The 14,822-nt window shown below is 48.9% G+C and overlaps 1 protein-coding gene and 1 long non-coding RNA gene across 10 annotated transcripts in view; one reads left to right on the top strand and one right to left on the bottom strand.

The window, feature by feature from the left end:
• Shal (potassium voltage-gated channel protein Shal) overlaps positions 1 to 14,822 on the bottom strand; it is a 110,596-nt gene that overhangs the window by 65,444 nt on the left and 30,330 nt on the right. For all 9 annotated transcript variants that reach the window (XM_076813206.1, XM_076813203.1, XM_076813204.1 and 6 more), the window contains exon 2: positions 2,466 to 2,628. In XM_076813206.1, coding sequence (XP_076669321.1) covers positions 2,466 to 2,628 — 163 coding nt within the window. The remainder of the gene's footprint in view (positions 1 to 2,465; positions 2,629 to 14,822) is intronic.
• LOC143369366 (uncharacterized) lies at positions 2,564 to 13,448 on the top strand. Its single transcript, XR_013085384.1, has 3 exons — positions 2,564 to 2,684; positions 12,795 to 13,055; positions 13,182 to 13,448. It is a non-coding gene; the product is annotated as an uncharacterized LOC143369366 (long non-coding RNA).

Raw genomic sequence — 14,822 nt, 5'->3', positions numbered from 1 at the left:
ACTCGGTGTGTTGAATTTATACAGCGAATAGTACGACGAAGGCAAAACAGATATCTGTGTCAAGAAACTGAATGGTCTCTCGAGCCTGGGCGAGGATAATTGCGGGGAATCGACGGCGAGCGGGGCACGTGAACTCGAAGAAAATGCAGGCTCGCTCGGCGGCGGAGTGTATTCGCGGTTTAATGGGCGCTCGATCGAATTGACCGATTTAACGAATTAGAAACGGAAAGGCGGGGTATAATCTGCTGGCTGGGATTCAAACGATTAAAGGCCTGGCTATCCCTCCCGGGGAAAGCGGAATGGCAATCGTAGTCGTCATTAGCGTTCGCGATACCGGAGCACTCTCGAGAGCGCGCGTCTTTGATCTCCGCTAATAAAACGCCGGCCGCCGATTAAAAATAACTCCGCGGCTCGCCGCGGATAATTTCGATGCCGGAGCCCTCTTTCTTCAAGCGCGCTTCTTTTTTAGATCGCAGGGTCTGCGAGCCCCGTGTCTGCTCCGAATGGGCAACAACCGTGGAAAACCGGCGGCTTTGTATCTCGAGCAACTCCCCAATCCTCAGGAACGAAGGATACCAGTTTCAGTACGAAGCGAGGAGAAGCATTCGATGAAAGCTGTACGCGGATCAACCGTGGCAAGAATTTTATATTTAGACGCTTATATTTAGACGACTCTTTGTGAGATCCCTTGGACCCTGTGGTAGCCTGAAAATCGCCAGCATCTACGCTTGATAACTGCTAGACTAGAACAGGGAGCAGTGAAAGCCTGTCTTTTCGAGGTGCAGTCAAGAGACTCTGTCCAGATGACGAGGATTTATAAACAGTGCTACGCGGTGCCGCAGCGCGTCCGGGCGGCAGTAGTGAAAGTTTCGCAAGAAATTCGCGCGGACGGTCGGCACGCTAAATCGGAAAATGCTGATACACGAGCAGCTAAGAGTGTTCCGCGCAACTGTGCCACGGGGACGGTGTATTAGCGGCTTGCGTCGCGCGGGGTGAGATTAAATCGTCGGTCTTTTCGGGGACGCGGCACGCTGCTGTAATTCCTCGTCGATCCCGTCGACAGCCGTTGCACCGAGGAAACCAAGAGAACAGTGGGCTTCCCCTTCCCAACGGGGCGGAAATTCGACCGCGAGGAGAACTCGCCGCGGACCAGTCGAAAGTTTTACGACGATCGTCCGCGCGAGATGAAAATACGCTCCTCGATCCACCGTCGAGCGATACACTCTGGGAAACTAATAAAACAATCCTCGTCGGGGCTCGACGACGAACGATTCTCGTCGGATGGGAAGAGAGATTTGTTTCCATGGTTTCTGGGGATAAAAGTGGCGCCGGGAACGGGGCGGAAATAATAGGAAAGAGTTGTTGCTTCGAATTGAGATTGATAGGTACTCGGAGATTTCATATCTGGGAGTAAGCTTGCAGAAATAATGCGTGCCTCGTGGAAGGGCGCAGAGGTAGATTAATCAGCTTCCCCGGCTCCCTCGGCAAGGACGTTCAATTCCGCAGGTGGCTGATTCGAGTATTTTATATACGGAAGTGGCTGGAACCGGTGCGCTCATCATTCTCGGTCTTACCGGGAAATGTACCCGCGAAAATCCCGCCGGACTACTTGCCGCCGTGAAATTCAGTGGCACGAATTTACGACGTGCGTAGATCTAAAATCAGTGCTGCGAAAGCTGAAGTCTGTCACCAAGGTAGTCTCGGACGTAGTGTCACTGTGTATTTTCCGCGGGGACGCGAGGATGGTGCAGTCAGAGTGTAATTTCAATCGCATGGAACCAGACAGGAAAATCAACGAATCGGTCGACGATTCTCCTCCGCGCGGCCTTGGGGCGAGTAGGTCCAAAGACAACACCCAACAATATCGATATCCACCGTACCAGAATAAAGTGAACAGCCCGTGGCGCGAATAGTGACACGGCTATTTGCGGACGCGCAAGAAAACTGGCGAAAACAGTTCGCGAGAGACGGGACAGAGACCGGCTACGCTGCGCGCTTTCCCGGCAACCCCGTCTCCGCAACCCGTGGGTATTTGGAAATCCGTCGACGATCTCCCTCCGATTCTCTGCACCCCCCCCACCTCCGACAAAGCCTCGCCGAGCCGGCGGGGCGAGAAAAATCTCCAATTCCACGGAAAGCGAATGAAAATAGTCGTCACTTACGACCCGTGAAACGAGAATTAATATTAATCCGATATCTGCTCTTAAATCACGCCCACGATCGGCGATCCGTTGAATTACAGCGGGGCCAGGCCGGAATTAAGGTCGAATTAAATTTCGACCGAACTTGGTCGCTCGTGATAAAGCGCGGCCTCGATAACGGATTGATAATGCGAGGGTAGATAGGGCGAGCTGGAATGATGGACCACCGCGGTTTTAACGCGCCGTCTCTGTCCCGAATTCCCTCGATTACGGGTGGAGAGAAGAGGGGTGGGAGAAAAAGGGAGTACCAGGAATTTCACTCACCCTCTGCGCCTTTCGCTTGTCGGCCCGCTGATTCTGGTGATATATTCGGCTGAAATTACTGACGATAACAGGCACCGGTAAAGCGATCACAAGGACACCGCTAAGGGAGCATACACCCCCCACGATTTTTCCCGCGATCGTTTTCGGAACCATGTCACCGTACCTGCAACAGAGAGAAAATTCCAAACTGTTAGCACGTCGTCCACGCAGATTCAGATTGTACTACTTCGACTGCTACTTTTCTTTTTATAAAACGAACAGTGCGCTATGGACATCCTGGATAGTATTGAATTTCACTCTCTTAACCCCGGGTTGTCACACATATTTTTTATTTTTAACGTAGTTGTCACACTGTGTTAATTCGATCTAATTGTAAGCCAATTTTCAATCAGCTGCTGTTTAACAACTATCTGTTAAATTCAGTCGCAAAAATTCTGAGATACAGTTTGAACATTGTGGAATATATGTTGGTCGTTGAAAATTAATATTTGATGTATCATCAGGTTTAAAAAAAAAGTTTTCACAGAAAAAGAGTTCCAGAAAAAGTTATTTTGCTTAAAAAAGCTTTACTTTTCCAATTTTTAATATTTTTAGCTAAACAAATATCTGGTTATACTCTTGAGACATGTTACTAAAACAAAGAAATAAAAAAGTATTTAGTAAATCCAATTCTACTCGCTCGGGAAACCTACGGCTGTCTACCTGTAGAGGATAAATGAAATTACTACTACATGGTGCCAGTAGTAGCTTCATTCTCAATGAAGCCTCAAAGATATTACACCTCAAAGTGAAATTGTGGATCACTTTGACTCAGTGTGACGACCGAAATTTAATACTAATTTTCTAAACAATATTCCTAATATTCCAATATCTAAAGTTACAGAGAGCAGTATTAACCACAAGATGCGTCTGACGACGAACCGTCCGCGACACTTCAAACTTTAGTCGCATCAACCACGTGCTGACGAACTTATTACTCATAGTAAAACACATCCAAATTTTGTAATATAGTAGATCAATTTGAGTAAAGGGCAAGGTTGCACCGTAAACACTATTAATAACTAATGAAAACAGATGAAAAATTTCTAATAACTAAATTTCACCGAAAGGAGACACAGTGCGTCCCCCTATTTCCAGCCATCGCCACCCACCCACGTCGTCCTCGCGAAGCAGTTTAATTGAAAAATCCTGTACAACCTCTGGCACGCTGTTTGCATAATTTCACGGTTGTTTTACGGCCGCGAGTGCTGGCGATGAATCACGACCAGCCACGATTTATACGATAATTTACATCGTAAATTCTCGCGCCAATGGGAAGACTCAGAAAAAAAGCGCGCTAAGGAGGAATGAAATTCCGCGGGGACGCGTGAAAGAGCTGGTACAATCGCGCGACCTAGTACAGGGCTCCATTTGACGGGGAACACTTTCAATTTCTCCCGTGGATCGCGCTAAACGAGGGAAGACGGAGAAACGGGGAAACGACTCGGGAAATTCATAGTGTCCCGGGAAGATTACGAGCGTTCCCCCCTCCTGTGATGAAACTTCCCACGGCTGTCCCGAAACGACGTTCCAAAGTTTTTCACCGCTAGTTTGTACCTTTGCGAATACACTTCGGCGAGCTCCGTAAACTCCACGGCGGGAAATTATGCAGAGCCACGCGTTTTTCGCCGCTCTCCATCCACCTGTTTCGCTCGCCGATTCAACTTCTCCCGTCGTAATTCGTTCGACTTAACGCGCAGGAATTAGTGTAAATCTCCACTGCGATCTAGATGCTCCGCGATGCTTCGCAGTGTGGGAGTTTGTATCGCTTTGAACGAGGGTGATCAAAGAAGCGGACTAGGAAATTAATTCCGATAATTGGAAATTAATGAAAGCCGCTGTTAACTGCGCGAACTAGCTATGCTTGATGTACCAGAGAACTGTGAACGCGAGTACGTAGGTACTGCCGCAAACGACGCCCACTTGACGTGGGTCTGGAACGCGATGTCTGGCCATGACGTCTTATTCCACTGAAAGTGAAAAGCTGGCTCGTTTAGGTAGGCGGCGCCTGACGTACCGTGCTGATATGCAAATTCCGGCGTAAAGCTTTTCTATAAGCTATTAGAAACGGAACGGGTGGCGACGGGAGTCTGTGACATTGAATTATTCCGGCTGCGAACAATGGAGATTCATTGGGGACAATTGCAGCGAGGGCGGGGATCCGATGCCGACGAGCTGCGTGGGAATTGAATTAACCGGCTGCTAATAGAATCGAAATAAAATTAGAAGCTCTCGGGCGGAGTGGTAATAAAGCTGGGCGAATTATTGCTGAAACGATTCACGATATTAATGCCCTGGAAAAGGGGGGATTCGCTGGAGGGATGTGTTTATAGGAGAAATCTGATTGGAGAGTGATCGATGGTGCTAGAGCGATCGGAAAAAATAAACGCTGCGCCGCCGTAGCGTTTAAATAAGAGGAAGATAAATCGAAGGGTCTGATCGATGGTCAGAGCACGAGTTTCGAGGACCTCTATTTCCTGCTTGAAAAAATAATCGCGAGTAGGAGCGGTTTCTTGGAGCGCCTGTTGGAGTTGATTCGTATATGGCCATTTTCCAAGGGAAAATATGATCGACCGTATCACTTGCATCCCTTATATCACTTGTATCACTTAATACCCTATCTTATATCTAAATCCTTCTGCCCTCATCCCTTTCTCCTCCCTATTTCTATTCCTATTTTAATCTACCTGTTCTCCCTCATCCCTTAATCCCACTCTTCTCCCCGTTCCAACCCATCCCGTTCCACTGTGGCCCAAAATTTCCCCCATTATTATCCTCTTCCGTTCCCTGCACCTCGCCACACCTATCCAATACACGCTCGACATCTTTCCCCTATATCACCACCCCCGCGAGAAACAGGAGCGAAATATTCCCCATAGCTGACAGTTGGGTGAGAATAATGCTGCATCGATGACAGACGGACGGGTATAATTCAAGCTGCCCGATCTTCGGGCCACGCGCAAATTGCCAAGGTGATTTAGCAAATCGAAAACGTCACATTGAACGTTACCCCGGGAGCAGCGAGCGGACCGAAGTTTCGGTGAACGAAGTGCCTGTCGAATAAATAAAACCGCGACGGATAGATTCGGCTGTCGAAGTCGGCGAATTTATTGGCGTTCGCCGAATGGCGCGCTGTGACAGATGCAATCGACGTCGCCTAGCAGAGTGCAGCCCGATCGAGCGAAAGATCAAAAGGAACGTGCCCGGTCGCTCCAACGGAGAGCTGGAAGGGAAGGAGAACGAAGCAGGAATTCTGAAAACGGCGTAATGGATCGCGCTCGACGACGACAGGCTGCTCCGAGTTATAGCACTCGAACCAATCGGAGAACGAAATAGAAACATATTGTGGCAAACAGAGAGAGAATTTCTGACGATCCCTCGCTTCTCCTACTGCTCGGTAGGCGTTCCTCGATCGCGGAAGAAAAATACATATAAACTCCAAACTCCCCAGGGGACTTGGAGTTTTTATGGCACGCGGAGTGCCTTCGCTGTCGAAATCCACCGAAGTGCATCATACTTCTATCCTGCAGAAGTGGATCATAGGAATGTCACAGTTACTCGAAGGACCGACGCAAGATCTCGTCGCGCATAAATTAAATGAACTTGGAAACGAATTCAGTAGAAAACAGACAACCTCTAATCTCTCCTCTCTCCCCTTTAATCCTCTTCCTCTGAAGCCCACAGTGAGCTACAGAGGAAACCCAGCGCGCAAGGTGTCGCGCGATCGGTCAAAGGAAGCGAGTTTTTCGCAGAGAGGCAACACACGCGAAATTTAAAGCGTGTCGGGACCAAACTGCTCCTCGCAGAGAGCCTGACGAACACTTTACACCCGCGCGAACGGTTCCCGGTTTTTGCGGCAGGCCTGTTCGGGCCGCGCTCCCGAAACTCGGCTAGCAGCGCGGATTCCTTCGGCTCGCCCGCAAAGTGTTGGTAACGAGCGGCGACGGCATCGGTGTGGCTGCCAATTAGCGCACACATTTCTCTTTTTAATAATGCAACCGCCTACGTACGCGGCCCGCAGGCTTTCACCAGCTGTAATTACGTGGAAACCGCCGGCCACTAATGCGTGCCGGCGCAAACACGTTACGGCCACCGGGAATCTATGCTTATCGCTCCTCTCCCCGACCAGCCTCCACTGATTTCTCCCTTTCGCCCTTTGTCCCCGGCGCTACTGTCCCGATGAATGTGCTCGGGACGCGAGACTGCATCGAAAAAGCCCCAACACCCTTTGTCACCGCCTCCCTTCACCGCCGCACCTCGCTTTATTTACATGTGCCAGGTATTTCTGCGGGAACAGTGAATAGACAGCGTACTCCGACGACCCCCTTCAGCCACCGCGTAGCCAATCCTGCCTTCGCTCTATTAAAACGTCCCTTCTCGTTCTCAAACTCTTAAAGTGCGAATCCACGGTGAGATTTTTACGTGACACAAAAATCTCAGCAACAACTAAATGCAGGGGGGACCGCGGCAGGTTGGTACGTTTTACAGTTTTCAAATTTTTTTTCTCGGTCGAATGAGCTAATTAATAACAAATAGGCTTAAATATACTTTTGTCCTTCCTCTTTAATGTATTGTCACCCCCGGATGAATACACGCTAGCGCAAAGGGGTGATGGATAATGGGATATCAGCAGGGCTAGGGAAATCTGGGAGGCAGCCGCGATTCGGGTCGACGTGTTCCGACCGTGTATCCCGAATTAGTTGACGGCACGCGGGCATCTGGATCCCGCGGGACGAGATGGGTCGAGGATGGGCGGGAGAACGAGGACCGCGCGCTTGTCCCGGAAGGGCCCACGAAACTGCGACATAATTCGATAAAGCGGTTCGGGGGCTCGTGAGCGACGACGATCGAGGATTGGCCCGCTGGCGATGTTCCACATTACGGGCTTCCCGGCGAACGCTTGCTTTCGCGAGGCCACTTAGAGAGCACCCGTAATACCGCGCGCAAAAACACGGGCTTCCGCCGAATTATCGCCGCCGCGATGGACCCGATCCAGGGTCCCGTTTTTCCAGGATTTATTTATCAATCTGTTACCATTCGAGTACCCGGACCGACGTAGCATCTCTTCAGTCTAATTCGTTACACCCTAAATTTTTCACCCTTATTGTAAATAGTGGCCCAAAAAATAGCCTCTCTTTGATCCCACGATTTTGGAACGGAATTTTGTGCCAAATGATACCTTATGATGAGACATCAATCACAACAAATTTTCGAGTTCAGGTGACAATTAGTTTCTGAGATATGGAAAGTCAAATAAGTGAAAATTCCTTAACTTCTATGTCAGTCCGAATAAGTTAAACAATTATTTTCAGGGGTTTTGCTGACTGCTAACAACGAATTCGAACTTAGATTTTAAATAGAAATAATTGTATAAATTAACGGACTGACATAGAAGTTCGTACATCGAAGCGAATGGGTTGACGCGTTAACGAATTTTCACTTCTTTGACCGCCCATATCTCAGAAACTAATTGTCACCTCAGCTCGAAAATTTGTTGTGATTGATGTCTCATCATAAGGTATCATTTGGTACAAAATTCCGTTCCAAAATCGTGGGGCCAAAAAGAGGCTAAAAAACGATTCATTTTTGGGCCACTCTTTACCTCGCCACATGTCTGAGCTTTTGTGGGGTAGAATTTAACCGAACAACGAGCGTCTCAGTGAGCAATTTCGATGCTCCTTCGACCCTGCTTTTCCAGCGGAGGTGAAAATGATTGTGGTTTTTATCAGCTGACAAAAATGGAACATCGACCGACTGCAACAAGGGCAAAAAGTCCTGAGAATTCTCTCCATCGAACCGTGTAAAATGTTAGTTAACCTGCACTCGATTATCCAGACAATTTTAGCGAATTTCCTTCACGTTCGCACCCGATACATTTTCGTCCTGGATACCCTTGTTTTCTGCTGCGAACGAACGACTCGAGGTCTAGGGGTCGTCCTTAAATTCTGTAAATTCTTTTTGGGGGTCGCAAATATCTTACGTTTGCTTGCTAAGTGAAGAAAGGGAATCAGGTTGTGTCTTACGTAATATTTTTTAAACCTACTTTTCAATATGTGTATTCTAAAAACCGATGTTTCATCGCGAAACCGAGTTAAATAAATTATATGTACAAATCTTTAAAAGAATTTGAATAACTGAAAAAAAAGCAATGTAACAAATATCGCGTAAGGGGGTAAGAAATCGGCGAAATTACCCTTACGTGACTTGAGGACAGCCCCTACGCGCACAGTGGCAAAAAATCTCGTTTCCCTGCTTTGGAATGGAGCGGCTCACACTCGCCCCTGCCAGTTACTCGCGCTGAAACGAAGGTGCTATTCACACTGACGACACCCACCCATCACGGAAGTGACATGTGCACGGAGACCTTTAATCATCGATCCCCGGGTGGATCCAGCGAATCGTAAAGCAATTTTATCTCGTGTCCGACAAATTGGCGGGAAGTTAATGGGCGTATTACGAGCTCTTTCGAATTAATGAAAATTTCAAGAACCCCGGGGGATAATTACTCCGTAAACCGTGTCGCGTTCGTTGCCGAATGGGTAAGGGAATAAAAAAAAGTCCGGCGAGGGTGGCGACCCCCGCGAGCCCGACCTGATTTCTTTATCTGCTACCTCGCTTTCTTCGTCGAACGAAAGAAAGATGGGTGGAGCAGAGGGAAAACTACTTTTCCACCCTGGCGAATCCGATCGTTCCGTTCTCCGCCGCGCAACCACCGTCAACCGGATCTTCGACCCCGCGGAAAGTTATGCTCCCACCCTTTTTCCCCTCCCCTGAAAAACGCCGAGCAATCCGCCCGAGGACTCCTGAAAGGAAGACGTATCTCGAAGGAACAAGGCCCGACGGCTCGATGGCGTTAAAATTTTTATTCGTCGGCCCCGCTACCTTCGTCCCCTCTTTTATGCGGATACGCAAGTCTCTCGAGGGCGGAGGGAAATAAAAATTCTCCATGGGGAAAGGAATTTCGGAGGAGCCACGTCAGCCACGTGCCCGGTTACCTGGATCGTCAGCTTTATGCTCGAAGCGTCCCCGTTTCCTCGGTCAAAGTTTCGAGCACTGTTTCCTTTTTATTCGACCAGCGCGGACGTTGAATTAGAGGAATCTCGTTTAGCCGCGTCAGCAAATATTCGCGCGATCTCCTGATCGTTTTAAGAGGACCGAGAGCCTCGGCGTTCTCAATAAAAATAGTAGTAATACGCCGGCTGCTGGGGACACGCGATTCCCATTATTGAAGAGCGTCAGAAACGCGATTACTCGCAAGGAAGACAAGGTTCCCGTGGGATTACTCGCGACGGGAGCAGCTACTGGCCCTGCGCGCGCGCTGATATGCATTAGAACCCATCGTGAAAATGGCTTAACGAACTTTGGGAAGACGATCGCGCCGCGTAATTCGCTCAAAATGAGTTTCGTGTCGCGACCCCAAGAGCTTCCGCCACCCTCCAATACCTGCGGCTGAAATTCTGTGGCTGACGCGATTCCGCTACATTTCTCTGGATAAAAAGCTTCTTGCGAAATACAGGCTCCCCTTGCTACAACTGTGCTGCTTTCAAACAGCGCGCGTAAAAGTATAACAAGTTCTTAGAGAAACACGCAAATATGCCCCGAAGGGAGGCAGAGCCTTTCGCTTCGTTATTCAAGGAAACTTGTCAGCACGTTCAATGTTTCCGCTTTTTTCTGTTTTATCCCGCCCTCGAATCAAGCTACCATTCGCGCGTCGAATAATCAGTGGTATTTCGAGGATAATAGGTCACTGGAGTTCCGCCCGTTCTCGCAGAAGAAGGCCGTCCTCGCTATCGGTTAACGGCTAGAACGGAATGAAATCCGCGCTGCTCGAACGCCGCGCTGTGGCTCGGGGGGGAAAAAAAGGATACTTCTCGCTGGGAACGAAGGGAACGAGGGGCATTCAGAGCTAAGTAACGACTAGGAGTCGCGAGATAGCAGGCCATTGCGGCGAAACTCCCAAGGATACGGGCCGAAACCAGGAATCGTCAGAGTGACCGTGAGACCCTTTTTACGGCTGTTCTTTACGATGCTAAAAGCGCTTCAAAGTTTTTACGATTCGACTACTCGATTCCAAGCGCGTTCGCAGCCGCCACCCATCCTCGTCGACTTTGTCGCGCGATTCACCGTTTCGTTAACTTTAATGCCTGCAATTTGCTGCAACGGCCAGGGAAACGTTACAGGTACCCTATCATCGATGTACATACCTCGGCAGCTTGAGACGCTATGGCTTTATTAACGAGTCGGTGTGCAATTGTCTCCGAGTCGCGATTGGGTAGGAACACTGTTCCCCTTTTCAGTTCTCAGGAGGAATGTAATCTTCTTGCATTTACTTTAGATTCATTGAAAGAATAATTTTCTCCTTTGGACGCGATTTTATTCTCTGTTTAATTTAATCAGATCCTTTTAGTTGCCATGATAGGACACTGAAACTCTGTTTTAAGGGGACATAGGACTATTGAAATCTTGAAACATCGATTTTTCTATTATTAGATATTAATTCTGAAAGTGCCATGCTTTGTGAACATTTACAACAATGCTTCGTGAAGAAATTCGAAAGGTATAGTACGTAAGGAGAAAGTAAAGGCGAGTAAAGGCGAGGCCGTAGTATAAACTGTTAATAGTCCTAACCATAACAAACAAATAAACATTAGTACTACGTATACTAATACTAAAAATACTTAAAACTAATTCAACAATGAAATATGAGACATGAGATATGAGATGTGAGATGTGAGATGTGAGATGTGAGATATGAGATATGAGATATGAGATATGAAATATGAAATATGAAATATACTCTACTCCCTATACTCCCTTAAGGATCCACGCACTGGTAGCAGAATTCCGTGATAGTAGGTAAATGGCAGAAAGGAGCACCAGATGCAAGTAACTCCGAGTTCAAGGAGAACGTTGGTACGGAGACACGCATTTCTTGTTTGTCGTTCTAGCTGGGACACGCGACGGCAACCAGTTTAGAATCTAGCGGGAACGCACGGATTAGAGGGTCTATCTTTAGAGAAGCACGCCGTGACGGAATACTTGCCGCTTAAACGCGCGACAACCCCGCCTAAAAGTCCATCTCCCCGACCAAACGGCGGTCGTAAATAATCTGCGCGCAGGTGACTAGCCGGACCTCTTGTCGATAACTCTCGAGACATACACGAACAAAACGGCAACAAATCGAGCTATTTCTAAACCGATTTTTCAAAGAATTCACCGCTTTAACATGGAACGTCATGGAATTCTAAAAATTCCCATCTACCACCCGTAAATTCTCTGCGAAGAAGAGTAGAAATGCTGGAAGATCGCGAAAGCTTCTGATTAAATCCGTTCGTCACACTCAGCAGCGAAGAAGCTAAAAGAAGGAGCCTCCCCCCCACGACCCTTCCCTCCTTCCTCTCCCTTTTCGGTGATTATTCGTCCAAGCTGCTTCGCTAACGAGGATCGAACGCAACGGCATCGAATTTGCTGCCCAGCGGGGGTGAAAGAAAAAAGGGACATTCTAGGGGAGGGAAAATCGATCGCGGGACAAGTGTTTGCTTCTCGTTGGCGGCGAGCAAACGGCTCGCTCGATAATGCGACGCGCGCGATAAAAACGGAGCCTGGATGGATCCTCCAGAGCTTTGTTTGAGCTCGGTGTCCACGAGCGGCGGGGCCCTTTTCATCCGCCCGCAAAATGGAACAGTCGCCGCGCGGACGGTAATGAAAGTGTCATGAAATTAAAAGAGCCTGAATGGGCAACGTTTCCCGCGGCCATCGTCGCCGTAGCAAGTAAATGAGGCTCGTCGATGGTCCGCAGCTTCAAACACCTCTATCGGGTGAAAATTTCAGACGCGGGGCAGCGTAAAGGCTTCCACCAGAACGGCGGGACGAAAGAACCGTCGGGCTATCGACGAATTATCGACTTGGAATTCTGTGTCGATACGCAGACACGGGTGCTGTTGCTGGCACGTCCGTCGAGGCTTTCTGACCCACTCGGGTCCATTTTCTTTAAAATAATCTTCCAACTTTGAGAAAGGCATAAGAAAGTTGCTTTTAGCACGCGTAGTCTCTCGTTCCTTGATATTACGTTAAACGTACAACCGAATTAAAAGTTGCTTGCCGATTGATTGGTACAGCCACGAAACGAGAGGAAAATAGGCTCGGCGAATTTATTTTCGCGGCCGTGACGCGGCTCGCTTCTGTCTACGCAGTGCTTCTTAGTTTTCGAGCTGCCCCGTAGGCGTGGAAGCTGCTCCGCCGGAGCGGGATGCAGCGGGCGCTATTAAAAGACGAACACCCGCTTTCCAGATTCGCCGCGAACTGTCAGCGAGGCTTGTCTGAAAATAAAGCGCATTCTCACCCTGTACGCGGATAGAGGCCGTGTGACGATCTCGCCGTGACGGGAGTCGACCTGGGACACGAGGGGAATGGATCTTGGGGAAGAGATCGGCGTGGAACACCGCGGGCGAACGAAGATAAAGGCGACTAAAATAGAGACCGTGAAATATCGGCCGGCCCTGTATCTCCAATTTGGAGGTGACAAATTTTGGGTGAAGGATCGATGAATAGGTGAGTCTTGATTTACTTAACGATTTAAGGATTCACGTGGGTATTTTTCAAGAAGCCGGTAGCTATGGGATCGAGGAAGAAGGTTTTATCGTAGTGATGGAGAAGCAGATGATTGAATTATTTCAGATGTTCAACGAAACGCTCGATGACAAGGGGGTAGAGGAAATAGTCGAGACTCGAGGGAAGCAAAGCGCGCGCGGCAGAAGCGAAGGAAGATAAAGTGGCCCCGCTGTTTGAGGATGACAGATGGGCTTGTGTTTCCGCTGGATTTACAGAAATTCCTGTCCACGAGGAGAAAAATCGGCGGGAATGATCGGTTCACTGCGTCGCGATTAAAACGCGAACGGGATGGGAAACAGAGTTGAAACTTCGAGGGAACTGTTTGCTGAGGTCGCCAAGAGAGAGGCTGACATCTGTTTTGTCGAAAGTTTAGAGAATTCCTCGCGAATTAATTAAACGCGTGGAAAAATATTCTCGAGTCTTCACACTGATAAAAAAAAGTACCTACTTTATATCTCTGAGAAAAGAGGTTTCCCAAAAATCTCAGACACTCGAGGTGAAGAGTAGAAAGGAATAAGGAGACAGTCCACGGAATCGTCGATTAATTTGCCCGCTTTCTACTCTACGGAATTCCAAATGCAGGGGGATGAAACAGGAGGCGAGACGCAAGCATCCCCTTTCCGCTCGGTACAATGAATGAAAATCATGGGACGCTCGCGGCCAGACAACTCCGCCAACAGATTAGGAATAATTGGGGACTACGCGTGGTGATGACCCTGCTCGGTCTGGGATTTCCCAGCACCAGGGCCACGGGAACGTAAGTTCGTCGAGTTATTAGCGGCACCGTGCGAACTTCTTGATTAATTGGATGGTACGAAAGGACCCAAGCAGGACGAGATCCACGCTGACGGGAATCTGTCGCGACGGCGATTTTCCTCCGAGGAACCACCCCATAGTGCACTTTACGGAAGCATCTACGAACGAACAGAAGATCCGAAAGTCTGAGGGGCCTATCCCCCAATGTTTGCGCGGTCAAAGAAGCAAGCTGCCCATGGATAGAGCGGATAGCAGATCCAGCCGTTCCTTCAACGAGGAACTTGTAAACAACGAAGGAAGATATATTTGCGTCGCGCGTGCACGTGTCGACAAAGGTAACGAAAGGGCGGAGTAAACAGCTAAACTCTGGGTGAAAGGGTTTCGCAAAAGACTGTTTACGCCGCGACACGCGCGATCGACCGGGAACGCGCAACGATCCGTGGGGGCAGCGATTTTCTCGGCGGCCGAAGGAGGCGAGCCGATCGTGATCGCTTTATCGCACCCCTGTCTCGGACTGCGATAAAGGAGGAGGGTGGCGCCGAAGGGAGGGCCAGCAAGGAGCAGCTGAGCAACCCGTGCTCGTTGGGTCGTCTTCCTTCCTCGCGGTGGTGCAACCTTCGCTATTTTTGTCACGAATGCGAACGCTATTTATACGTGTCAAGTGTTTGCTTCCACATTCTACTTCCTCTGGCGATCCAATTATTGCCCGTATCGTAGAGCGGAATAAACTCTCGAACGCGGTAATGTAGTCACTTTACGTTATTCGAAGAAAGCATTGGATGGCGATTTTGTTTACAGGAGGAGTGGAAAGTAAATATGTAGTTGGGGGTCGCGTTAATTTTTACACGAAAACCTCGCTCGTTTAAGTTCATCCTCGTGGTTTCTGCGCCTTTGCGGGGGTGGCAGCCGCTTTAACGACGGCGTAATAACCGCGTTCGACGAGCCAGAATG

This window comes from Andrena cerasifolii, chromosome 5, assembly GCF_050908995.1.
Source record: "Andrena cerasifolii isolate SP2316 chromosome 5, iyAndCera1_principal, whole genome shotgun sequence".
Classification (NCBI taxonomy): domain Eukaryota; kingdom Metazoa; phylum Arthropoda; class Insecta; order Hymenoptera; family Andrenidae; genus Andrena; species Andrena cerasifolii.
The sequence above is the reverse complement of the archived record's forward strand: the minus strand, read 5'-3'. Positions and strand labels throughout refer to the sequence as shown.